The sequence below is a fragment of the Lolium perenne genome, chromosome 6 (genome assembly GCF_019359855.2).
Source record: "Lolium perenne isolate Kyuss_39 chromosome 6, Kyuss_2.0, whole genome shotgun sequence".
NCBI lineage: Eukaryota > Viridiplantae > Streptophyta > Magnoliopsida > Poales > Poaceae > Lolium > Lolium perenne.
The window spans coordinates 183818066-183846030 of NC_067249.2; the positions used below are offsets into that span (position 1 = coordinate 183818066).

Consider the following 27965-nt stretch of genomic DNA (forward strand, 5'->3'; position numbering starts at 1 on the left):
TGAACTTTTTAGGTGGCATTGCCTCCCGAATTTTGTAGCTTAAACAATCGGCTCCCCTAAGCTCACCGTCGTTCTCCTGGGTATGGCCCGAAGAATCGCTGTCAAGTTCCTCTCTGGCGGCGCGTCGCCGCCTTGCTTTGTCGATCCTACTCTGAGTAATTTCATCCCGAGCGTCCCTTGCGTGGTGCTTTGAGCCGCTGGCCTGCAACGTGGTCTTTTCCTTATGTGGAACTAGATTATCTCCTAATACCGCGAGACTTTCTAAGGCTCCACGGTGAGCCTAAGCCATGGATCCTTCAGGACGCTAGTTAATGAGGTACGCTGCAAGGTTGGCTGTTGCTCCCGCAACGGTTTTTGGCCGTGGCATGCCCGCAGTGTCCGTAGTCATAAAGGACTTGGTCAAGTTTGACGTTATCTCCCTTGCATCATCTTCCGAAAGCCTGGACATTCTTGATCGATGTTTGCCTCCTCCGTGAGTACTTCGAGAGGCACTTCCCTGCGAGCCCCTTCGTCGCTCGCTGGATCGGTCTTCCGCAGATAGGCGTCTCTCGAGGGTGGCTTGCTCCTTAGATAGGCGCTCCCGATTTTTCTCCAATATGGAGCGGTAAGCATTGAGAGTGCCAACCGTGGTTCCCGCCGGAAGTGGTGTGTTGTTAAGCACGGCTGCCCTGGCTGCTGCCCACTCTTCCTCTGCGATGGTGTGGTCGCTGTTGTTGTTGCTGGCGCTGTTCTCAAAACTAGCTCGCCTACTGGAACGGGGGGTGCGATCTCCATCTCCCCTGTTAGCAACATAAACTTGGAGGGGCGCCACTCTTCGGGGGTCTCTTTGGGTGATGCTGTCGATGCTGTCCTCTCCCGACGAATAGTGGGCATTGCAGATGAACGGCGTGTCGCTCGACCCTAGCCCGTGCCTGGTGTCGCAGTTCATGCAATAGTACGAGGTTAGCTCCGAGGACGCGGGATTGTCGGATCCGACCGACATGGAGGACGCTGAACGGGGAGTCGAAGGCGCGAGCGGACTTGACGGGCTTGTCAGGCCAGCCGAAAGGTCGAGTGACGACGATGCGCTTGGACTCGTCGGCCTGGAGATGGGAGACTCCAGCAGCCGAAGAATTCCTTCTGAGTTGACGTTGTAGTGGACGCTCCCGAAGGCCATCTCCATGTTACCTTGTAGACCGGAGAAAGTCGAGCGAGACGAATCGCTATGTGGGGTGAACTCGTAGGAGCCGAAACGAATCGGGCTTCCCAGACGAGGCGATGACGGTGTTGATGAAGCTGCCGATGACATGACGGGTTCAGCCGATGTCCGATCTTGTGCCGACAGGGTTCCCACAGACGGCGCCAATTGTCGAGGGTACTCCTCGCCAATGCCCTCCGATAGGGGCTTAGGGTTGATGGAATCCTGCAAGCTGACACGAGACATCGGTTCACAGACAAGCGGAGAGAGCAATTTACCCAGGTTCGGGACCCTCGATGAGGTAAAACCCTTACGTCATGCATGTCTGTTCTTGATTATGATGATAATGGGTTACAATGGGGTGCCAAATAGTTCGGCTGAGATCTCGTCGAGATGGCTGTTGCTAAGGTGACCTAGCTCTAAGCTTTTGCTGGCTAAGATTGCTAAGATTGATCGTGTCCCTCGGCAGCCCCTCTCCTGGCCTTTATATAGGAGGCGAGGTCTCAAGAGGCTTAACCGAATACGACTAGGTTTACAGTAGTTTTAGATCCGATCTTTCCTTGTTCGGCTGCTTCCTTGTCTTGCCCGTCAAGGAACCTTCTGGTGCACCGTCCTAGCGGGCCATCTCGCCTTCAGGTGTCTTCATGGGCCTCCAATTAGTCAATACAGGATAGGGCAATGTCGGTTACCCGAAGGGTAGTGCCCACGTCACCGAGTCACCGAGCGAAGTAGGAAGAAATCAACGAAGCCGTCTAATGAGCCCGCCCATACAAGGTGACTTGCGGGTATGGGCACTCCTATGCGCCAACCCATGCGGAAACCGCGTGGTGCCGGGCAGCTGCGTGCTGCCAGTCACCCAGGTGTCCCCTTGCCGCTCTATTGGACCCGGCCTAACAAGACAAGTAGTTATCTTTTTATTTACCTTTTTTTCTTTTCTTTTTAAAGTATGAATATTTTCAAAAATAAATGAACACTTTTTTCACAATGTGAACATTTTCAAAATATGATTATTTTAAAATTTTGAACAATTTTTTTAAAAATATAAACATTTTTTAAAATTAAACATTTTTGAAATTTGAACAAAGTTTGGGATTGAACATTTTTTTATTTTGAAAATTTTATGAGATTAAATATTTTTTTAACTGTGAACATTTTTGGGATTTTTTAAGATTTAAATATTTTTTTAATTCATTTTTTAAAATATGAATACTTTTTAATATGAATAATTTTCAAAATCTCACCAAAATTTTTTAAAATCTGAATATTTTCGAATCTGAAAAAAGAAAAATAAACAAAAGAGAAAAAAGAAACATAAAAGAAAAAAAGGAAAAGGAAAGAAAAAACGAAAAAAAATACAAAACGGAAGAAAACCGCGAACTGGGCTAACCAGGCTAGCCCATGCCGGTGTGTAGGAATTGCCTGCAGGTTCCGCTTGAAGCGACGTATAGGAGTCCCCCGATAGGATCATGTTTTTTTAAAAGAAAAAAAAAAGTTCACTTCAAGCGTTCACCCTATTATCCGATGAGAATGTAAAAGGGCTTCATATCTATAACACGTACAAATCCTTGAGCTGGGCCTAACTTTTTTATAGAGGATGATATGGGCCTAGATAATAATTCTACGTAGTCCTTTTACTATACAGGCTACAGTGGGTGATGCTATATGCCACACTGGTCGGCCCTTACCACACACCGCACACCCCAGGCGAGGGTGCTGGGCCGGCCCAATATTCTCTCCTTTTGTTTTTATTCTGCTGTTTCATTTAAGTTTTTGCTAGAATATGAATAATTTGAACAATTTTCGGATTTTAAAAAAATTTGAATCTGAACTTTTTAAAAATTAGAACAAATTTTGAATCTAAACATTTTTTCGAATTTCAATAATTTCCGAGTTTGACTTTTTTTGAAATTTCAGATTTGGACTTTTTCAAAATTGAACAAATTTGAAATCTGGACTTTTCTCAAATTTGAATAAATTTCGAAATTGAATAAATTTCCAATTTGAACAAATTTTGAAGTTGAACAAATTTCGAGTTTGAACAAATTTTGAATTTTAATATTTTGAACAATTTTCGAATTTCAACAAATTTTGTTGAACAATTTCAAATCTTAATATTTTTTGAGTTTCGATAATTTTTGAATCTGATCGGTTTCAGGTTTGAATATATTCGAATTTTAATAACAGAAAGAAAACAGAAAAACAAACAGAAAAAAAGAAAAAAGAAGATAACAGACAACGAAAGGGGCAAAATTCCCGAAAATGTGAATTGGGCCCGGCCCATATGGAGTTTGCGGCGCTGGGTATACACCGACCTGGTCGGTGTATAGGAATTGCCGTCTACAGTCCTACAGTTGGGAGGGCCAATTCTCGGGTCCTCCTCCCTCGCGCCCGCGCGCCCCCTATCCTCCGCTTCGCTGAAGCATTTCCTTAGCTGGGCCTTGTTCGCGGCCCAATTATTTGACAGCCGCTTTGTTCCTCGCGGGATGTTTCTCTTGTTCTATTTAGTTCCAGGCCTTGTTCCTTCGTTCCCGGGCCGCGTTTCCGCGCGTTCGGGCTGCTGGTGCTAACAATGGTGGCGGCTCGGTATATAAACTGGTGGGATTTCGTCTAAAGTTTCGAGGTGGGACTATTTTCCTTCGCTCGTACCGGTTCGTTCGATGGTTTGCGGGATGTTTCGCTCTGACCGTTGACCTGATCGGTGGGACCAGACCGTACGCGCGCGGGTTGGATGGTTGGCTTCTGCGTTGACTGGACCGCGTGGCGGGAACAATATAACGAAAGAAATGGAACAAAACAAGAGGTAAAATTGTTCCAACGTCCAGGAACAAGTAAGCCGTTTAATTGTTCACACATTGGAAAAAAGGGTGACGTGGCCTTTTCAGATGAAGACCATCCAGCAAAGATCACAGGAACAGAACTTTACATAGAAGATGTGCACCAATAAATTCAGGAATAATTCCATGGATTACTGGAAAGTATAATTGCAGGAAAATGCGAAAAAAAAATAAAAATATGGTAAATAAATGTCCAGGATCTTCCTGTTCTTCATCCTTGCTGCTATGTAGAGAAGTTGGTGTGAAGCTCTCAACATTTTGGGGAAACCTGTGAATTAAGAAAAACAATTTGAAGATAAATGGAGCGGTTTAAAAATGGGATAAATTTGGTAATAAATAATTATTTGAATAAATCTGGAATTAGAAGAAAATTCACTGATTACTTTTTTTTTGCGACAAATTCACTTATTACTTGTACACCCTCACCTATATCAATCACATGGTATAGTAGTATTTTAACACAGTATACATAAGCATAGCGTCACGGGTATGAACATAAAAAGGAAGAGGGATATAAAGAAATCATACATTCATTGAGATGAACTCCTTGATCCTCTTGCTTTGTTTTGCTAAGTTGTACTGATTAGTAACAAGTTGGAAAAGAAGTTTCCTTTTGATAGCAGGTAAGTCTTCCTTTAGATCAGAGAGAAAAAGTATTATAAAAAAGTGCAGTTTAAAATGTGTGATATAGTACTAGAAAAGAATGCAGTTTAAAAATCTATTAAAAAAAGTATTCTGGGAAATCTTTACTAACACTTGAGAATGAAGGCACTTCGAAACCATTGTATGTCAGCATGAAGATAAGGATGAAGAAACCCGAATCATATCTATGGGTTAGAAATAAATATATTAGCTTGAGAAACAACATAAACATGTAATTAAAAAAGAAGAAAAGATCAAGAAATTAAGAGAATTGGAATTCTTACTTGAAGTTTTGTTTGGGTACAGACACAAATCTCACTTTAAAGTGGGAAATGTTGAAATTTGGACAATGTGGGTAAGCAAACATGAACAGTTCTTTGAAGTTATGCACAACTGCATCCATTGTAGGTATTAAGTTATCTGCATTTTGAGCTGGAATGAGGACATCAAAGTACTTGTCCATAAAATTAGCAGTAACAAGGAACCACTGCTTGTTTATAGGACAAGGTATGTGTACCTAGAAAAAACAAAATGAAACATATAAAAACACAACTTCAGTGCAGTATTGCAAGAAAAATAAAAGCCTTTCAATACCAAAGTTGAGGTAGGCTAAATATATAAGAACAAATCGAAACAAATAAAAACATTTGAGAATGAAGGCACTTCATAAAAGTGTTCTTCGTCTCTGTACTCACCAAAGCAGCATGCTCGAGTCTGAATCCGACCACTGCTTCTGTTAGTAGTTTTTTATAAAGCTCGCAATCAAGATCTGGATCCATTAGTAGTTCCTATGAGGACATGCAGAAAAGAATTAAATGAATTAAAAGTGGAATGCTTGAAGTATTCTGCCATGAAAATGCTTGAATAGGATATTATTTGGGTGAAGCAAACTTACTGCAGTTTCAGTAGATGTGATATGCTTCAAGCAAGCAATTTTTTCACTGCATTTATCTTTCATCTTTTGATCATTGAGAATCATTTTGATAAATGCATTCATAACATAATTGTTTACGTATCCTCCATTTGACATACACAATGCTAAAGTTCTTTCATCAGCCCATCTTTCTCCAATTTGGAAAATTCTAGAGCTGAAAGATAAAAGAAAGAATGGTTGAGCAATGAGCAAAATTAGGAAAAAAATGAATGTAAGCAATGAATCATATATTAGTGAATTGGTACATGGAAGAAATACCTGTAAACAATGTTATTGATGTTTGAAGTTAATAAGTTAAAAAGTTCATCTTCAAGAGCAGTAGAGAAGACAATCTGTTTGTCTGAATTCAATCTTGTAGAAGCAGGCTGAAAAGAAACATTGTTCGACATATTCCAAAAATTTGAATGATGCCCAGAAGGTGTTGCTTTCATATTCTCTGATGACGGAGCAGCTAAATCCATTTTGGTCTCATCAAAAAAGAAATCTTGAGATGTGTATGTATTGTCACTTTGCACATGTTTCAAAGATTGAGGCTTGAATTCGCGTTCCTTAAAAGATAAGCCATGAGTGTTCCTACTGAAGTTGACACTTGTGCTTCCAGCAAGCATATCTTCAGTGTTTTCCCTCTGACAAGATAAAGGAGAAGCAGTTCTTACAGAACACATATTTCTTTGCCCCATGTTTTCATTTAACCATTGTATAGATTTGCTTGTATTTTGATAATCTGCATAAACATATTGTCGACCTAATTAAGTCAGCTACATTGACTGCCATTGTTGAAACTATAACTAAACAAACATAGTCTTTATCAATTTGGCAGAATGTACTGACCTCCAAGGTTCTTCAATGGCGGGAAAGCATTAACATGCGTGTTCTTCTGAAGTGTGGTTGCAGAAGGTTGAGGAAAATCAGCTGATGGCTCGTATGTTGACTTGTTGAAACTGAGACATTGGTTTGGAACTGTTGTTTTCCCAGTGTACATAGCGGAATCATCCCTGGCCATCATTGAAGGAACTGGAGTGGCTGGTGACTGTTCAATATCGAATTCTTCGCCGAAACTCCAAGTTGGGAATTCACTGCCATTGTTTACAATGTGTTGTGGTAATGAGCATCCAGCAAGCATCTCATTTAAAGAAACTGGATGAATACGAGCATTGAATCTATTCACAGTATTCCTTTGCAATCCTTCATGCTCAAAATTATGAGAAACATCATCTGCAAAAAGTCATTACAGATTCAAAAAGTAATTATGGCAGGGTAAAAATGGAAATACATATAATGAAAAAAATAACAGAATTCCCAACTCTTTGTAAATTAGAAAAGGGAAGGAAACTGGATGAACTAACCTGTACTGTTTTTGTGTAAATGATTATCAAACCAACCAGAGAAATCAATTCTCTCCTCCTTTCTAGGGGCTTCTTCCTTGATTGATCCAGGCATGATAAAATTGCAAGCATCTGTTGAAAAAAAGTATATAACCTTTATTAACACCATCAGCAAAAAAAGGAAGTATTCAAAAAAAAAAAATAGCAGAAAAGTAAAAAAAGAAAAATGAAGAAAAAATAGCACAGACCTAGAATAGACATTGGTTGGAATCCATCATCATAGTTTGAGATGTCGAGCTTTGTAACTAGTGACTTTGCAAGATAGTCATCAACATTTGCCAGGGTCAGAAATCCACTTTCTTCCTGTATTCCTCTTTCCTCCAATTTCTGAAGTTCTTGTTGGAAAATTTCTGTTGTGGATAATAGCTCTTTCTTTGACAACTCTGGAATTATAACTTCAGGAAGAGGAGGGAATGAAGTATCCATGTAATGGTAAATCATTTCCTTAATCATTTCTTTGGTTGATGTTACTGAATCCTGAGCAACAACAATTTCTTTGCAGACACCTTGATCTTTCTCTTCTGCTGGACTAAGGGAAGAAGCATCTAGCAAATCCTTCAATTGAATGCTGCCTGGATTGAAATTCTGTGGAGCAACTACTTCTACATCATTGCAGATAGCTCGCAATACTTCATCAACACAGTTTGAAATTGCTGTCGTAGTGTTGCTTAAGATTGTTGCATGCAAATTGCTTGAAAGCATGTCAAGTTTTTTCTTTACCTTCAATAGATAGAAACCAAAGCATAAAAAGAAGGTTGAATAATCGTTCAAACATTTGTCAAAAGTAAGCAAAAAGAAAAAATGATATCTGAATTTAAGAACTTACTTTTCTTTGGTCATCCTCATTGTATGTGTTCTCTATGAAGTTGACAACATCCTTAGGCATAACATATGACAGCTTGCATTTCTGGTAAATATTAGCAAATGGTGTTGAACACTGATGTTTCATCTAGAAAAAAATCACGAGATATTTGTGAGACATACATTATATTAAAGCAACGTGTTTATCTTACAAAAACATACAGTTCAGTAATGAGGGAACTTGTTTATCTTACTGGAAGTTTTCCAAAGGTTGAATCATCCTTACAATCTAGAATAGAATATAGTTTGATGGCATTATCTGTCCACAAAGGAAGGCGCGGTATTGTATTTTGAAAATCAATTTCCAGAACCATGAGGAACTCGAAATAAGCGATCTACAAAAAAAAGGAATTTGTTACTTAGAAATTATAATAATGGTTATGTAATAAAATCAAAAAAGGAATTTCTTGCTACACTAAAACAGAAAGAAAAGATTAAGAACCAAAATAAAATTCAGAAAAACAGAAAAAGAAGAAGAAAGCATTTACATACCACTGGAATTAACCCACAACCAACACAACTTCCACTATAAGAGTTTAGCTGGAACTTGTTGACAGATAGGAGAATCCATTGCAAAATGTATGAGCACCAATCATATTCTCTGATTTTATCTTCATGCGCAATAGCAGTGTAATGAAGAGAACTAGGCAAAGTCTGATTTGAGGGGCAGAGAAGAACACAATTTGCAAGTAGTGCAAATGACTTTATGAAGGCAGATCCTTTAATTCCATTTCCTATTAATTCTGCCAACTCAAATATAGAAGGGCTGCACTCCTTCCCATGAATTTCCAAGTTAACTTGCCTCACAATTTCAGGTGAAGAGGTGAAAGATATCGGTCTAGAACCAATTGGAAGACCGATAATTACTTGAACACTTTCTCTTGTTAATTTGAATGAGAACCCATTAGGTAACTCGATGCAGCCAGTGGTTGTGTTTATGAACATTGCTAACCAATTGTAAACATCACTTGGGAAAACAGAGCATGCTAATTGAAGTAATGAACCGAACCCAATATTTTGAATAATCGCTTTTTGCTCAGATGTCAACTTTTTGATAACATCAAAGAGCAACTTAAGATGGTTTGACACCTATCTGAGACATTAAAATACAAAAATCATACCAATGTTAGACCAAAGTCGTCATACAAAACAAATGGTTTATTAATAAGAAATACTGCACAACAATGGTTTACTGACATGCACATAAACACATATCCTCAGTGGCTTGAAAAAATAAATCAGGAAATGAACAAAATAAGAAGAATTTGTTGAATGAAAGAACAAGGACATTCTGTAGAATACAGAGAATAACTTAAAAAGTACATGAATGATATAATCATTCATTTGTCAAGTGGAAAAAAACATTAAATCCTGTTCACTTACCTCATATTCCCCCTTTGTCTGCCGTTGTCTCTTTCTACCTAATGTTTCTTCCATCTAAAAAAAAGAACAGAGTAGAAATTTAATTAACTAGAACTGCAAATTGCAAAAAAATGAAAATATGGACAGTTTAGCATCTGAAGAAAACATATGGTCAACACCTACACTTGCAGAACCTACTGTTGCAATTGTGCTGCAGAACAGAGTCGAAAGAAAAACACTAGGTCGCAGATCTGTGTAAAAAGAAAAGGTAGAGTTCCTTAGTATGAAATGGATTAGAAATACGAGGGTCCAATCAAAAGCAAAAAGGGGGGTGGGGGGTGCGGAACCTGGGACTAAGGAAGAATATTGTCGCCACGGATGAAATCATCGAAACCCTTTGGAAAAACCTTGAAGAAAAAGAGATTGGGAAAGGTGAGGGAACTGCGGGAAATGATCGGCGGATCTGGGGAGAAGAAGAGATAAGGTAAACTGACTAGTGCCACCTTTGGACATGGTCGAGTAGTTTCTTTATGTCTCTTGCATGTGTGCCCCACCATGGGCATATCTGGCAATAAATTAACATACTCCGTAAATGACTTGTCCGAACTAAAAGGAAAAAAGAAATACGCACAGGAGAAAAGATAAAGGATATTGGGGGGAGGGTTCGACAATGGATGCTGCGGCGGCGAAGTCGGCGGAAGCGCCGCCCGATCCTCCCCTCGGATCGAAGCCTCCCCCAAAAAAGAACAATATACCAGTAGCCGGAGGTGTAGCTCGTGATAAGAACATCCACCATGATAGTCAAAACCTGCAACAACCTCCGAAAATCGGATCTCGCTCAGCAAAGGTAAATTCCAAAAATCAAAGAACATCCCCTTGGAAGAGATAACCAGCGCCACTGATTCTCTTGGAAATTAACTTCTTGCTTTTTTGTCATTCTATGAAATTCCCTGAAAATTTACTGGTTGTTCTTTCATAATATGTGAAGTTATTCTGTGAAGTCAGTACCCCTGATATGCATAATGCAAAAAAATCTGGATCAGGTACCAAAGAAACCTCAAACTAAACCAAGAAAATCCTCTAGTGGCGCACAGCAGAAACAAATCATTCTCTCAAACTTGAAAAAGGTAAAAAGATGAAGAAACAATGCATGTATAAATCATTTTAAAAAAAAGAGATACAGCTACTTATTTTCTTCATATGCAGGTTGTAAATCAAGGAATACAACTGAGAGATAACATACTTTCTTACAAGGATAACAAGGTAATGAAGTGGAACAGAGAAAAAGGTGACAAACAGATGAATTGGACTTCAGACTTGGTTTATCTGACAAATTTAACACAATATGCAGGATGTAGAGAAAGAGATGCAGGACAAAAATCAAACCAAAAATGATGACCTTCTAGATCAGTTTGATCAGTTTGTTGTCCATGCCGAGATGGAAAAAAGGAAGAAGGTACAATAAACGAAGTTCTATTTTTCTTGAATTGTAATTCCACGAGAAAAATGTAAAAAAAAATTATTGATAAAATGTTTTACCTGCTGTAGGTTGCCTTAGAATTGCAGTCTCCACAAGTTCTTAAGGATACATGCAATCAGATTGTGCCTTTCGAAGATGGAAAAATGTTGGGGCCAAATATTGACCAGGTATGCTGCATGAAATTGTTCATTCATTGTTTACAAAAAACATAGATAAAAATGCATGTTTTGAGAAAAAATTGAAACGGATGCTTATATTTTTTGTACGAGTATTGTTCTTGAAGGAGATAATTTTTTGCATGAAGTTGTTCCTTTGGCGACAAAAGATCCAGGAGAAGGAGCAAAATGCGAGAGGTATTAAGCGGCTTACAAAAAGTATTAGAATGAAATTATTACAAGTAAAAAATAAAAAGAGTTACTAATATGACTAGTAAAATGTCTCGAATCGAAATTTTGCTATCAATGACACAACCATAATGGAAGCACCGTAAGCGATCAAATTCCTATCTCGTGACGAAGAAGATAAAAACATCGAAGAGGTAACTTGAAAAAAATAGATAAGAAATCTTCTTGCAGCATGAAAGTTCCCCTCGCTCAGAAAATTCCAGAATTAACTACTTATTTTTTCCACAGGACGAAAGTGATGATGATGATGCTTCTAAGCAATTGGCCAAAATACTCCCAGATGGTGAAAGCGATGAAGACATATCAGAATTTGAAGACTCTTCAAACACATTCATTCCCACTGGAGAAGAACTTAGTGAAGAGAGGCCACCAGAAATTGGAATGCTCTTTGATACATTGGAAGCGTCCCAGCGGTTTCTCAATATTTATGGCTACTTGCATGGATATGGTGTGGTCAAAGGTCGGAACTACAAGAACAAGAAGATCACTTTCCAGTGCTGCTTAGCAAGGAAAACGCATGCTCCCAATCTTACACAGAGGAAAAGGAAGAGGTCAGTAGTACAAAGAACACAGTGCCCCATGAATGTTACAGTACAATTGCAAAATGGACAATGGAGATTCATATCAGTCAATCTTGAACACAACCATGACTGTCTGAACACACCATCTTTGACTAAGTTCTTTTCAAACCACCGGAACATGTCAGAGGAAGATAAGAACTTGTCAATGATACTTCAAGACTGCAGGGTTCCTCCGCGAAGAATAATGAGCATATTCCGTCGCTTGAAAGGAAGCAGGAAAGTTCTTTCATTCAACAAGAAGAAAATACAGAACCTCAAACGGAAGGAGAAGAGAGATAAGAACACTGATATTGCAAATGCACTCAAGTTTGTCGAGAAGCTACAGGCAAAAAACCAAGGAATTGTGATGAAGATGGATACTGATGACGACAACACAGTCCAAAGCATTCTGTGGACTGATGCTCGCTCCAAAATGGATTATTCTCTGTATGGCGATTTCCTTTCATTTGATACCACCTTCTCCACAAACAAATATAACATGCCATTTGCCCCATTCATTGGCATCAACGGCCAAGGATGAACAATTGTTTTCGCATGGGCACTGCTAAAAGATCAAACAGCAGAAACTTTCAAATGGGCTCTGGAAACATTTTTGGACGTCATGGACGGAAAGAAACCATCGATTATCATGACAGATCAGGACAAGGCAATTAAATCTGCAATAGATGATGTTCTGTTTTCAATATGGCACAGATTTTGTTTATGGCATATCATGAACAATTGTTCAGATAAAATGGGAGGTTTCATGGCTGCTAGGGAAGGGATGGAAGATGAGATGAGGAATATAATCATGGACTCCCTTACAATTGAAGAATTTGAAAGCAAGTGGAATGCCATGATTGAGAAGTACGATGCAGCCAGTAGCAAACATTTGCCCTTAATGTGGAAATGCAGATCACAGTGGGTACCTGTGTACTTCCGAAAAGTTTTCTGCCCTTTCATCCGTACAACAGGTCGCAGCGAAGGGATGAATTCCATATTCAAGGATTACGTGAAGCGCAAGGACACACTAGAAACATTCCTTGTCCAGTACGAGTTGTTTCAAGAAACAATCATTGAAGCGGAAAATGATGACAGATTTGTATCGATTGGTCTCGAGCCAATATATTGGGGCCACAACCTTGTCGAGAAACATGCTGGAAAGATCTACACTCGGGGAATTTTCTTCAAGTTCCAAGATGAAATGCACAATTCAACAGCCTTTGGAGTTGAAGTAATAGAAGAAAACAAAATTTATAACCTGAAGAAGAATTTCAACTACAAAGGGCAAGAATTCCATCAGCAGTCTTTCCGTGTAGAAGTTGACAGAACAAATGAGTTGTTTGATTGCATCTGTGGGAAGTTTGAACGAGATGGCATACTGTGCTGTCATGTTTTACGACTCTTCACACAGTTTGACATAAATCAAATCCCAGATCATTACATCAACAAGCGATGGACCAAAGAATATAGAGAAACTGAATTACTCAAACACAAGAAAAGAATGATTGATGAAGGCGCAGGTAGTGAAAGCTCACAGGTATCAATGAGGTATGCAATTGTAATGAACAAGGTGTCAGACTTGTGTGCAGAAGTATGCAAAGATGCCAACAGCAGCAAAGAGTTCTTGGAGGAGATACAAAAACTTCAAGAGAAATACACATTGAAGCATAAAACACAACCTGCACAAGGAGCTCCGCCTCATCAAGAACCACTGAAAGATCCGCCAATAAGAAGCAACAAATCAGTAGACAAAGGTGATAGACTGAAAAGGCAATCAGAAAAGAAGACAGACAAGAAGAAAGCAAAAAAAAAGAATGCTGATGATAAAAGTGATCTTCCTTGATTGATGATTTTGGCTATATGTAATAATTCTGTTAGGTCATACACATTCATATTCGAGGTGCAACAAAAAGCATATTCTGTGTGTTGGTATACATTAGTTTATGATTGTGATTGCTATGTATGTCCAGACTATTATATAAGGGATTCATATGTATGTCCAAACTATTATTATGAACTTTATTTATGTCCAGAATACTATATATGTGGAATGTCAGATCATCAACCAAAATGATAGATTGAAAATTAGTTGTAAAAAAGCATATTATTTGAGATAAAAACAACGATTAAATATTTTCATCGAACATAATCAAAAAAAGGCCTTCCCTTGATATCTAACATAATGCATAAGTTGTTACATAAAAAAAACATATAGTTTTCATACAAAAAAAAATTCTTGACCCTGCTAAAATTTGTAAGAAAAGAAGATTGTTTACGATGAAACAACAAGGAAACTTCATATTATGATACATAAGATTTATATACGAATCAAAAAAAAGACTTTTATTTTATTTTTAAAAAAATAAAATTAGATTTCATTGAAGTAATAAAAAATGAAAATATTGAATGAATATAGTGTAAAAATTGCAATGTAATAATCGTAGCAATAAAATGGAACAACAAAAAAACGCAGTGGCGGGCCCCACAGCACACCCCGTGTGGGGAGCCCCAGCGCCGCGTCCACCAAAAACCCCACCCGCCGCCACCGCTCCACAATTGGTGGAACAACTTCTGGGATGATTTGGAACAAACAAAGGGTTGTTTGTAAAAGGAACAAACCTAGTGATCTAAAAGGAACAAACCACATGTTGAGAGGAACAAACAACAGCAACGTGTTGGAACCAACTTTTGGTTGTGAAGGAACAAACCTCATGATCAGGGATATGAAGGAACAAAACCACATGATAGGAACAAAAACAAAAATATGTTGGAACATGATAGGTAGGAACAAAAACTTAAGGAACAAAACCACATGATAGGTAGGAACAAAAAACAAAACATGTTGGAACAAACACCTAGGGAACAAAAACACATGATTGGGATGGAACAAAAACAATACAATGTTGGAACAACATATGTGACTGCATGAAACATAAAAATTGGAACAAAACCTAATGTTCTAAAAGGAACAAACCACATGGATGAGAGGAACACATCTTGTCTACGCAAAATAACAAATAAATAATGCGTTCGTAAAATAAATCTCATCAACATAGGGTATAACAAATACACTTGTGAATAAAAGGAACAACAACCTAGACGAAGGGGAACAACATCCTAAATGGAAGGGAACAAGAGCCTAGACGAAAAGGAACAATAGCCTAGAGGGAGGGGAACAACAACCTAGACAGAGGAGAACAGCATCCTAAACGGAATGGAACAAGAGCCTATATGAAAAGGAATAACACCCTACACAAAGGGGAACAACAACCTAGACAGAGGGGAACAACATCCTAAATGAAAAGGAACAAGAGCCTAGACGAAAAAGAACAACAACCTGAATGGAGGGGAACAACAACCTGGACGGGGAACAACAACCTACATGGAAGGGAACAACATCCTATACGGAAGGGAACAAGCGCCTAGACGAAAAGGAACAACACTCTACACGGAGGGGAACAACAACCTAGACAGAGGAGAACAGCATCCTAAACGGAATGGAACAAGAGCCTATATGAAAAGGAATAACACCCTACACAAAGGGGAACAACAACCTTGACAGAGGGGAACAACATCCTAAATGAAAAGGAACAAGAGCCTAGACGAAAAAGAACAACAAACTGAATGGAGGGGAACAACAACCTGGACGGAGGGAACAACAACACAGACGGGGAACAACAACCTACATGGAAGTGAACAACATCCTATACGGAAGGGAACAAGCGCCTAGACGAAAAGGAACAACACTCTACACGGAGGGGAACAACAACCTACACGGAGTGGAACAACATCATAAACGGAAGGGAACAAGAGCCTATATGAAAAGGAATAACACCCTACACAAAGGGGAACAACAACCTAGACAGAGGGGAACAACATCCTAAAATGAAAAGGAACAAGAGCCTAGACGAAAAAGAACAACAACCTGAATGGAGGGGAACAACAACCTGGACGGGGAACAACAACCTACATGGAAGGGAACAACATCCTATACGGAAGGGAACAAGCGCCTAGACGAAAAGGAACAACACTCTACACGGAGGGGAACAAACAACCTAGACAGAGGAGAACAGCATCCTAAACGGAATGGAACAAGAGCCTATATGAAAAGGAATAACACCCTACACAAAGGGGAACAACAACCTAGACAGAGGGGAACAACATCCTAAATGAAAAGGAACAAGAGCCTAGACGAAAAAGAACAACAAACTGAATGGAGGGGAACAACAACCTGGACGGAGGGAACAACAACCTGGACGGGGAACAACAACCTACATGGAAGGGAACAACATCCTATACGGAAGGGAACAAGCGCCTAGACGAAAAGGAACAACACTCTACACGGAGGGGAACAACAACCTACACGGAGCGGAACAGCATCCTAAACGGAAGGGAACAAGAGCCTATATGAAAAGGAATAACACCCTACACAAAGGGGAACAACAACCTAGACAGAGGGGAACAACATCCTAAAATGAAAAGGAACAAGAGCCTAGACGAAAAAGAACAACAACCTGAATGGAGGGGAACAACAACCTGGACGGGGAACAACAACCTACATGGAAGGGAACAACATCCTATACGGAAGGGAACAAGCGCCTAGACGAAAAGGAACAACACTCTACACGGAGGGGAACAACAACCTAGACAGAGGAGAACAGCATCCTAAACGGAATGGAACAAGAGCCTATATGAAAAGGAATAACACCCTACACAAAGGGGAACAACAACCTAGACAGAGGGGAACAACATCCTAAATGAAAATGAACAAAGAGCCTAGACGAAAAAGAACAACAAACTGAATGGAGGGGAACAACAACCTACATGGAAGGGAACAACATCCTATACGGAAGGGAACAAGCGCCTAGACGAAAAGGAACAACACTCTACACGGAGGGGAACAACAACCTACACGGAGCGGAACAGCATCCTAAACGGAATGGAACAAGAGCCTATATGAAAAGGAATAACACCCTACACAAAGGGGAACAACAACCTAGACAGAGGGGAACAACATCGTAAATGAAAATGAACAAGAGCCTAGACGAAAAAGAACAACAAACTGAATGGAGGGGAACAACAACCTGGACGGAGGGAACAACAACCTGGACGGGGAACAACAACCTACATGGAAGGGAACAACATCCTATACGGAAGGGAACAAGCGCCTAGACGAAAAGGAACAACACTCTACACGGAGGGGAACAACAACCTACACGGAGCGGAACAGCATCCTAAACGGAAGGGAACAAGAGCCTATATGAAAAGGAATAACACCCTACACAAAGGGGAACAACAACCTAGACAGAGGGGAACAACATCCTAAATGAAAAGGAACAAGAGCCTAGACGAAAAAGAACAACAAACTGAATGGAGGGGAACAACAACCTGGACGGAGGGAACAACAACCTGGACGGGGAACAACAACCTACATGGAAGGGAACAACATCCTATACGGAAGGGAACAAGCGCCTAGACGAAAAGGAACAACACTCTACACGGAGGGGAACAACAACCTACACGGAGCGGAACAGCATCCTAAACGGAAGGGAACAAGAGCCTATATGAAAAGGAATAACACCCTACACAAAGGGGAACAACAACCTAGACAGAGGGGAACAACAACCTAGACAGAGGGGAACAACATCCTAAATGAAAAGGAACAAGAGCCTAGACGAAAAAGAACAACAAACTGAATGGAGGGGAACAACAACACAGACGGAGGGAACAACAACTGGACGGGGAACAACAACCTACATGGAAGGGAACAACATCCTATACGGAAGGGAACAAGCGCCTAGACGAAAAGGAACAACACTCTACACGGAGGGGAACAACAACCTACACGGAGCGGAACAGCATCATAAACGGAAGGGAACAAGAGCCTATATGAAAAGGAATAACACCCTACACAAAGGGGAACAACAACCTAGACAGAGGGGAACAACAACCTAGACAGAGGGGAACAACATCCTAAATGAAAAGGAACAAGAGCCTATACGAAAAAGAACAACAAACTGAATGGAGGGGAACAACAACCTGGACGGAGGGAACAACAACCTGGACGGGGAACAACAACCTACATGGAAGGGAACAACATCCTATACGGAAGGGAACAAGCGCCTAGACGAAAAGGAACAACACTCTACACGGAGGGGAACAACAACCTACACGGAGCGGAACAGCATCATAAACGGAAGGGAACAAGAGCCTAGAAATACTTGGATTACAGTTGTACCAACAAGATAAAAAAAATTAAGGAAACACAACTTGGGTTGTGAAATAAATTAGGGAATACATGGAATAAATACTAAGGTTGTAGAAAACAAAAAAAATAACAATTATTACAAGTTGGAGAAATAAAAATACCAATCTTCTTGAACTACAACTCTAAAAAAAGATTAAAATTATTACAAAAAAAATAGAGAAGAAACTACTATTATAAATAGAAGAAATTCTTCTCTTTCTAAATAATATGAATATCCAGTCCTATGTAACTTCTATTAGCCACCACCCTTGCAATGAATAAGTCTCCTGGTAATATGTTGTTGTCCACCCGTAAATCAGCCCAGTGTTCACGGAAAATGATAGTGCCATCATCTCTTATTTTGTAAGTTCCTTGGACAGAATATTGATTGTATGCATAAATACAATCGCCCTTCCTTTTTAGAACAACATTACTTTTGATAGCTTCGAATGGAACTACCTACAGGATCATTAAAAAAATTCTCAAAACTAGTGATGATAAAAAACGATTAAGAAAAATTAGAAATAAGAATAATAACAACAATTGTAAAAAAGAAAAAACTAACCCAACAGCGTATTCACTACTCACTAGCCCGTGAATAATGAAATTAGGAGCATTGTTGTGATAATGCTGACTACTCATGTACTCCCTATAGCGAGTGACAAGTCCTGTTCATTTACGCTTGGGAAAAAGCTGTTGCTTCCATGAAAAAAGTGCTACGGGCGCTTCTTCAGAATCAGCGGGTAGGTTATGGCACTCTATCAAATAAAAAAATATCCTATAATTAGTAGTGAAAAAAAAGAAAAAATTAAAAAATTAATGATACAAAGATAAAAAAAAATTACCAGGGAATCCAAACCAATATTTTGGTTGATCTATTCCAACAATTACGGAGACATTAAAGATGTCTTCATCTTCATCATATGAAAATTTGATCGTATCTCCAGCAGTGATACGAAATGCTTCTAACAAGGACAAATAATAAGGTCCTTCAATGGAAAAGTATGTATCGCAATCATGCAATAATAGATGATGTGTTGTGAAGACATCATCAGGTGCATGCAAGTGGGGAGCTGGTCTACCTACAGCTTTCATTATTTTTGATGGACATAAAAATTTAATCCTTGTATAGTAACAGCAAGGGAGAATCTGCATATATTTTTTTAAGAACAAATAAGATAAGTACAATAAAAAAAATTTATGAAATAAATTATGTAAAGTTTTATAAAAATACGTACAGAATATTCTTCGAAATCTTCTCAACATCTTGACGTAAAACTCGTACAATATCTAGATGGCCGGGTGCACAAGTTTCTGGGTTGGGAGCATTCCGAGCATGAACCCATACCTTCAGCAGTAGACAAAGCTACACAAAAAAAGGAAACATATTAAAAGTGGGAAAAAAGATCATACAAATAGTTCTTATTACAAAAATTATGAGGAGCAAACACTGAATTTGCGCAAATGAGCGACAAATAGATATGATGAAGTGACAAAGACATATTTTTTAAGTGGAAAAATAATCTCATATTATAAGATATTATGCGATCAGAAAAAAGAAATCCATACAATGATCTATTTTTACAAGGTAGTATATGGTGGGGAAAAATTATAAGGCACTATGCATGGTATCTGCTTTTTTAGAATAGCAATGTGTCGTCCCAAAAAAAGATGCCCCACAAAACTAGTTCAAAAAGGTACAGTATACTTGACACATACAATTAATTCAGTGAAAAACTATTCCTTACAAAAACATCAGTATTAATGATGCAGTGAATTTTAGGTTTTCACCCTGAAGAAATTTCTCGCTCTCAAACAATGCCTTTAAAAAGGTCATTATACATTAGTTTATGATTGTGATTGCTATGTATGTCCAGACTATTATATAAGGGATTCATATGTATGTCCAAACTATTATTATGAACTTTATTTATGTCCAGAATACTATATATGTGGAATGTCAGATCATCAACCAAAATGATAGATTGAAAATTAGTTGTAAAAAAGCATATTATTTGAGATAAAAACAACGATTAATTTTTTTCATCGAACATAATCCAAAAAAGGCCTTCCCTTGATATCAAACATAATGCATAAGATGATACATAAAAAAAACATATAGTTTTCATACAAAAAAAAATTCTTGACCCTGCTAAAATTTGTAAGAAAAGAAGATTGTTTACGATGAAACAACAAGGAAACTTCATATTATGATACATAAGATTTATATACGAATCAAAAAAAAGACTTTTATTTTATTTTTAAAAAAATAAAATTAGATTTCATTGAAGTAATAAAAAATGAAAATATTGAATGAATATAGTGTAAAAATTGCAATGTAATAATCGTAGCAATAAAATGGAACAACAAAAAAACGCAGTGGCGGGCCCCACAGCACACCCCGTGTGGGGAGCCCCAGCGCCGCGTCCACCAAAAACCCCACCCGCCGCCACCGCTCCACAATTGGTGGAACAACTTCTGGGATGATTTGGAACAAACAAAGGGTTGTTTGTAAAAGGAACAAACCTAGTGATCTAAAAGGAACAAACCACATGTTGAGAGGAACAAACAACAGCAACGTGTTGGAACCAACTTTTGGTTGTGAAGGAACAAACCTCATGATCAGGGATATGAAGGAACAAAACCACATGATAGGAACAAAAACAAAAATATGTTGGAACATGATAGGTAGGAACAAAAACTTAAGGAACAAAACCACATGATAGGTAGGAACAAAAAACAAAACATGTTGGAACAAACACCTAGGGAACAAAAACACATGATTGGGATGGAACAAAAACAATACAATGTTGGAACAACATATGTGACTGCATGAAACATAAAAATTGGAACAAAACCTAATGTTCTAAAAGGAACAAACCACATGGATGAGAGGAACACATCTTGTCTACGCAAAATAACAAATAAATAATGCGTTCGTAAAATAAATCTCATCAACATAGGGTATAACAAATACACTTGTGAATAAAAGGAACAACAACCTAGACGAAGGGGAACAACATCCTAAATGGAAGGGAACAAGAGCCTAGACGAAAAGGAACAATAGCCTAGAGGGAGGGGAACAACAACCTAGACAGAGGAGAACAGCATCCTAAACGGAATGGAACAAGAGCCTATATGAAAAGGAATAACACCCTACACAAAGGGGAACAACAACCTAGACAGAGGGGAACAACATCCTAAATGAAAAGGAACAAGAGCCTAGACGAAAAAGAACAACAACCTGAATGGAGGGGAACAACAACCTGGACGGGGAACAACAACCTACATGGAAGGGAACAACATCCTATACGGAAGGGAACAAGCGCCTAGACGAAAAGGAACAACACTCTACACGGAGGGGAACAACAACCTAGACAGAGGAGAACAGCATCCTAAACGGAATGGAACAAGAGCCTATATGAAAAGGAATAACACCCTACACAAAGGGGAACAACAACCTTGACAGAGGGGAACAACATCCTAAATGAAAAGGAACAAGAGCCTAGACGAAAAAGAACAACAAACTGAATGGAGGGGAACAACAACCTGGACGGAGGGAACAACAACCTGGACGGGGAACAACAACCTACATGGAAGTGAACAACATCCTATACGGAAGGGAACAAGCGCCTAGACGAAAAGGAACAACACTCTACACGGAGGGGAACAACAACCTACACGGAGCGGAACAACATCATAAACGGAAGGGAACAAGAGCCTATATGAAAAGGAATAACACCCTACACAAAGGGGAACAACAACCTAGACAGAGGGGAACAACATCCTAAAATGAAAAGGAACAAGAGCCTAGACGAAAAAGAACAACAACCTGAATGGAGGGGAACAACAACCTGGACGGGGAACAACAACCTACATGGAAGGGAACAACATCCTATACGGAAGGGAACAAGCGCCTAGACGAAAAGGAACAACACTCTACACGGAGGGGAACAAACAACCTAGACAGAGGAGAACAGCATCCTAAACGGAATGGAACAAGAGCCTATATGAAAAGGAATAACACCCTACACAAAGGGGAACAACAACCTAGACAGAGGGGAACAACATCCTAAATGAAAAGGAACAAGAGCCTAGACGAAAAAGAACAACAAACTGAATGGAGGGGAACAACAACCTGGACGGAGGGAACAACAACCTGGACGGGGAACAACAACCTACATGGAAGGGAACAACATCCTATACGGAAGGGAACAAGCGCCTAGACGAAAAGGAACAACACTCTACACGGAGGGGAACAACAACCTACACGGAGCGGAACAGCATCCTAAACGGAAGGGAACAAGAGCCTATATGAAAAGGAATAACACCCTACACAAAGGGGAACAACAACCTAGACAGAGGGGAACAACATCCTAAAATGAAAAGGAACAAGAGCCTAGACGAAAAAGAACAACAACTTTGAATGGAGGGGAACAACAACACAGACGGGGAACAACAACCTACATGGAAGGGAACAACATCCTATACGGAAGGGAACAAGCGCCTAGACGAAAAGGAACAACACTCTACACGGAGGGGAACAACAACCTAGACAGAGGAGAACAGCATCCTAAACGGAATGGAACAAGAGCCTATATGAAAAGGAATAACACCCTACACAAAGGGGAACAACAACCTAGACAGAGGGGAACAACATCCTAAATGAAAATGAACAAAGAGCCTAGACGAAAAAGAACAACAAACTGAATGGAGGGGAACAACAACCTACATGGAAGGGAACAACATCCTATACGGAAGGGAACAAGCGCCTAGACGAAAAGGAACAACACTCTACACGGAGGGGAACAACAACCTACACGGAGCGGAACAGCATCCTAAACGGAATGGAACAAGAGCCTATATGAAAAGGAATAACACCCTACACAAAGGGGAACAACAACCTAGACAGAGGGGAACAACATCGTAAATGAAAATGAACAAGAGCCTAGACGAAAAAGAACAACAAACTGAATGGAGGGGAACAACAACACAGACGGAGGGAACAACAACACAGACGGGGAACAACAACCTACATGGAAGGGAACAACATCCTATACGGAAGGGAACAAGCGCCTAGACGAAAAGGAACAACACTCTACACGGAGGGGAACAACAACCTACACGGAGCGGAACAGCATCCTAAACGGAAGGGAACAAGAGCCTATATGAAAAGGAATAACACCCTACACAAAGGGGAACAACAACCTAGACAGAGGGGAACAACATCCTAAATGAAAAGGAACAAGAGCCTAGACGAAAAAGAACAACAAACTGAATGGAGGGGAACAACAACCTGGACGGAGGGAACAACAACCTGGACGGGGAACAACAACCTACATGGAAGGGAACAACATCCTATACGGAAGGGAACAAGCGCCTAGACGAAAAGGAACAACACTCTACACGGAGGGGAACAACAACCTACACGGAGCGGAACAGCATCCTAAACGGAAGGGAACAAGAGCCTATATGAAAAGGAATAACACCCTACACAAAGGGGAACAACAACCTAGACAGAGGGGAACAACAACCTAGACAGAGGGGAACAACATCCTAAATGAAAAGGAACAAGAGCCTAGACGAAAAAGAACAACAAACTGAATGGAGGGGAACAACAACCTGGACGGAGGGAACAACAACCTGGACGGGGAACAACAACCTACATGGAAGGGAACAACATCCTATACGGAAGGGAACAAGCGCCTAGACGAAAAGGAACAACACTCTACACGGAGGGGAACAACAACCTACACGGAGCGGAACAGCATCATAAACGGAAGGGAACAAGAGCCTATATGAAAAGGAATAACACCCTACACAAAGGGGAACAACAACCTAGACAGAGGGGAACAACAACCTAGACAGAGGGGAACAACATCCTAAATGAAAAGGAACAAGAGCCTATACGAAAAAGAACAACAAACTGAATGGAGGGGAACAACAACCTGGACGGAGGGAACAACAACCTGGACGGGGAACAACAACCTACATGGAAGGGAACAACATCCTATACGGAAGGGAACAAGCGCCTAGACGAAAAGGAACAACACTCTACACGGAGGGGAACAACAACCTACACGGAGCGGAACAGCATCATAAACGGAAGGGAACAAGAGCCTAGAAATACTTGGATTACAGTTGTACCAACAAGATAAAAAAAATTAAGGAAACACAACTTGGGTTGTGAAATAAATTAGGGAATACATGGAATAAATACTAAGGTTGTAGAAAACAAAAAAAATAACAATTATTACAAGTTGGAGAAATAAAAATACCAATCTTCTTGAACTACAACTCTAAAAAAAAGATTAAAATTATTACAAAAAAAATAGAGAAGAAACTACTATTATAAATAGAAGAAATTCTTCTCTTTCTAAATAATATGAATATCCAGTCCTATGTAACTTCTATTAGCCACCACCCTTGCAATGAATAAGTCTCCTGGTAATATGTTGTTGTCCACCCGTAAATCAGCCCAGTGTTCACGGAAAATGATAGTGCCATCATCTCTTATTTTGTAAGTTCCTTGGACAGAATATTGATTGTATGCATAAATACAATCGCCCTTCCTTTTTAGAACAACATTACTTTTGATAGCTTCGAATGGAACTACCTACAGGATCATTAAAAAAAAATTCTCAAAACTAGTGATGATAAAAAAAACGATTAAGAAAAAATTAGAAATAAGAATAATAACAACAATTGTAAAAAAGAAAAAAAAACTAACCCAACAGGCGTATTCACTACTCACTAGCCTGTGAATAATGAAATTAGGAGCATTGTTGTGATAATGCTGACTACTCATGTACTCCCTATAGCGAGTGACAAGTCTGTTCATTTCTGCTTGGGAAAAAACTGTTGCTTCCATGAAAAAAGTGCTACGGAACGCTTCTTCACAATCAGCGGGTAGGTTATGGCACTCTATCAAATAAAAAAATATCCTATAATTAGTAGTGAAAAAAAATAAAAAATTAAAAAATTAATGATACAAAGATTAAAAAAAAATTACCAGGGAATCCAAACCAATATTTTGGTTGATCTATTCCAACAATTACGGAGACATTAAAGATGTCTTCATCTTCATCATATGAAAATTTGATCGTATCTCCAGCAGTGATACGAAATGCTTCTAACAAGGACAAATAATAAGGTCCTTCAATGGAAAAGTATGTATCGCAATCATGCAATAATAGATGATGTGTTGTGAAGACATCATCAGGTGCATGCAAGTGGGGAGCTGGTCTACCTACAGCTTTCATTATTTTTGATGGACATAAAAATTTAATCCTTGTATAGTAACAGCAAGGGAGAATCTGCATATATTTTTTTAAGAACAAATAAGATAAGTACAATAAAAAAAATTTATGAAATAAATTATGAAAACTTTTATAAAAAAATACGTACAGAATATTCTTCGAAATCTTCTGCCAACATCTTGACAGAAAACTCTGTACAATATCTAGATGGCCGGGTGCACAAGTTTCTGGGTTGGGAGCATTCCGAGCATGAACCCATACCTTCAACAGTAGACAAAGCTACACAAAAAAAGGAAACATATTAAAAGTGGGAAAAAAGATCATACAAATAGTTCTTATTACAAAAATTATGAGGAGCAAACACTGAATTTGCGCAAATGAGCGACAAATAGATATGATGAAGTGACAAAGACATATTTTTTAAGTGGAAAAATAATCTCATATTATAAGATATTATGCGATCAGAAAAAAGAAATCCATACAATGATCTATTTTTACAAGGTAGTATATGGTGGGGAAAAATTATAAGGCACTATGCATGGTGTCTGCTTTTTTAGAATAGCAATGTGTCGTCCCAAAAAAAGATGCCCCACAAAACTAGTTCAAAAAGGTACAGTATACTTGACACATACAATTAATTCAGTGAAAAACTATTCCTTACAAAAACATCAGTATTAATGATGCAGTGAATTCATATTGAAAAACAGAGTCCTTACAAAAAACTTACAAAGGCAGCACAAGGAGCGCAAATGAGCACCAGCAAAATAGAGATATGATGAAGTGACGAGATACAGTGACGAGTAGACATATTTATAGTGGAAAAATGGTCTATTATTAGAAGACAATATGCGGTTAGAGAAAAATAGAAAAGCATTGTGCGGTGAGAAATAATTAGAAGGATTTGTGCTGTCAACTAATAGATAATACTATGCGGTCAGGAAAAATACAAGACTTGTTCTCATTCTATTTTTAGAATGTGTTATGCGGTCCAGAATAAAATACTCATTGTGTGGTCATCTATATTTAGAAAAAGCTCCATGCGGTCAGAAAAATGAAGACACTATTGCGGTCGTGAGAATTCCGTGTGGTGATATATTTTTACAATGGACTATGGGGATGGAGGAATTTAGAAGGCACGATGTGTGAGAAACCTATATTTAGATGGTATTGTGCGGTCAAAAAGATGGCACTGTGCGATGCATTCACATTTCAAATATATTTGCATCATGTTAAAATGAAAAAATGCCTTTGCATTTGAAAAGAAAAATTAAAGAATATTTATCCTCAAAAATAAAAATGAACAGAGAGCCATAATCATGGACATAATACACATATTACACAATCAAATTCCGAAATCATCGCTCAAAAAACGGAAAAGGCTTCATCCATTCATCCTAAATCAGCCTCCGGACTCGACAAAAAAAGCAGGGATTACTATTATTACTCTGACAAACAGCCGGCACGCTAACAGTCTCCAACCTATTATAATGAATACAAACTAAGTCAATTACAAAACAAGAAAAAGTAACTCGAAGCTTTACAATCAAAAACAATCTCATCTAGGCACTATGTAAATGGTTTCCCCACAAACATCATTCAACACTGATGAAATATAATAAAGGTTTAAAAGGGAGTTAACAAGAAAATATCAGGGGGCACATGCTTACAAAAAAGCATCTCCAAAATTAGGCTATAACAGGGGAATATACATATCCCAAAAGCTTCCGAAAAACTACTGGTATGCGATTACATGAATATGACATATTCATGTGCAAGAATATAGACATATCCGAGCAAATCTTGCTACCACTACTGGTCTATCAATAGAAGAAACTATTCTACAAGCCAAGACTCAGTAATTTTCACGACAGTCTTTGCTTCTTGAAACTCTCCAACTCTGTAGTCATATCATTCATCTCCGATGACACAAGTGCATGTGCGACAACTTTCCGAACATTGCTGATCAAAGCCTACAAAGAATAAACATGCATGGGAGAATTAGAAAAAGTAAGAAACAAAGATATAATATGTGAAAAAACAGTTCCTCCCAAACTAAGTAACTTACAGACTCAAACATCTTGAATTCCTGTCCCTCCCAATGTTCCATGTAAAGGAATGAGAAAACACCGCAATCATACCTGAAAAAAATACAAAAGTGATGAATCAGTACTCATGAAAAAATGAAATTGTGGATTTCTAGTAGTTTGCTGAGTTCAAAGATAAAGTAATCATACGTTGTAGTTTGCTGAGGCAAGTTAAGCGGGATTTCTGGTACATAATTATCCAGTGTGAAACTAAAGCACTTACTCACAGTACATGCCTTGTGAAAATTTGTAACCTGTAACAATGTACATGATATATGAAAAACTTGAAAATAGAAACAATATTAATAATAATTAGTGGAAAAGAGAAATATAGGATGAAAAAAGGTACAATATTGCTAGCCATTATAGCCTTCTTCTCCTTGTCAGTATCTTGAAGTGAGTCAAGGAAGTTAATTTTCTTGAAAAGCAAATTGATGGAAGTTATTGTCCAGTGATTATCAGACACTACCGGGAAATGCAACTGAAAAAAGAAAAAATCAAAATAATTATAATCATCATCAAAAGTCAGATTTGCAAGGTAATACCAAAGTAATACCAAAGTAATACCAGATCACACTTAGCAAGGTTGAACTTCTTGTTCATCTTTCCAAGTTCTCTAGTGACAGATTTGGCATCGAATTTCTCAGGTGGCACATTGAGCTTCGACTGCAAAAAGAAACATGTAATCGTCAAATCGAGAAAATAAAAATTAAAAGAAACAACTATGTGAGCA

At 38.8% G+C, this 27965-nt stretch overlaps 1 protein-coding gene and 2 long non-coding RNA genes across 3 annotated transcripts; 1 reads left to right on the forward strand and 2 right to left on the reverse strand.

The window, feature by feature from the left end:
- The first annotated feature begins 12261 nt into the window (after positions 1–12261).
- Positions 12262–13485, forward strand: LOC127310175 (protein FAR1-RELATED SEQUENCE 5-like). The gene has a single exon (XM_051340866.2). The coding sequence runs from the start codon at positions 12262–12264 to the stop codon at positions 13483–13485; it is 1224 nt and encodes a 407-aa protein (XP_051196826.2).
- A 5103-nt stretch (positions 13486–18588) lies between these two features.
- Positions 18589–19149, reverse strand: LOC139832105 (uncharacterized). Its single transcript, XR_011746685.1, has 3 exons — positions 19128–19149; positions 18735–19038; positions 18589–18647 (listed from the first exon to the last, which is right to left on the reverse strand). It is a non-coding gene; the product is annotated as an uncharacterized lncRNA (long non-coding RNA).
- A 4897-nt stretch (positions 19150–24046) lies between these two features.
- Positions 24047–25414, reverse strand: LOC127309420 (uncharacterized). The gene is made up of 4 exons (XR_011746686.1): positions 25297–25414; positions 24902–25205; positions 24620–24813; positions 24047–24505 (listed from the first exon to the last, which is right to left on the reverse strand). It is a non-coding gene; the product is annotated as an uncharacterized lncRNA (long non-coding RNA).
- Between the last annotated feature and the right edge of the window lie 2551 nt (positions 25415–27965).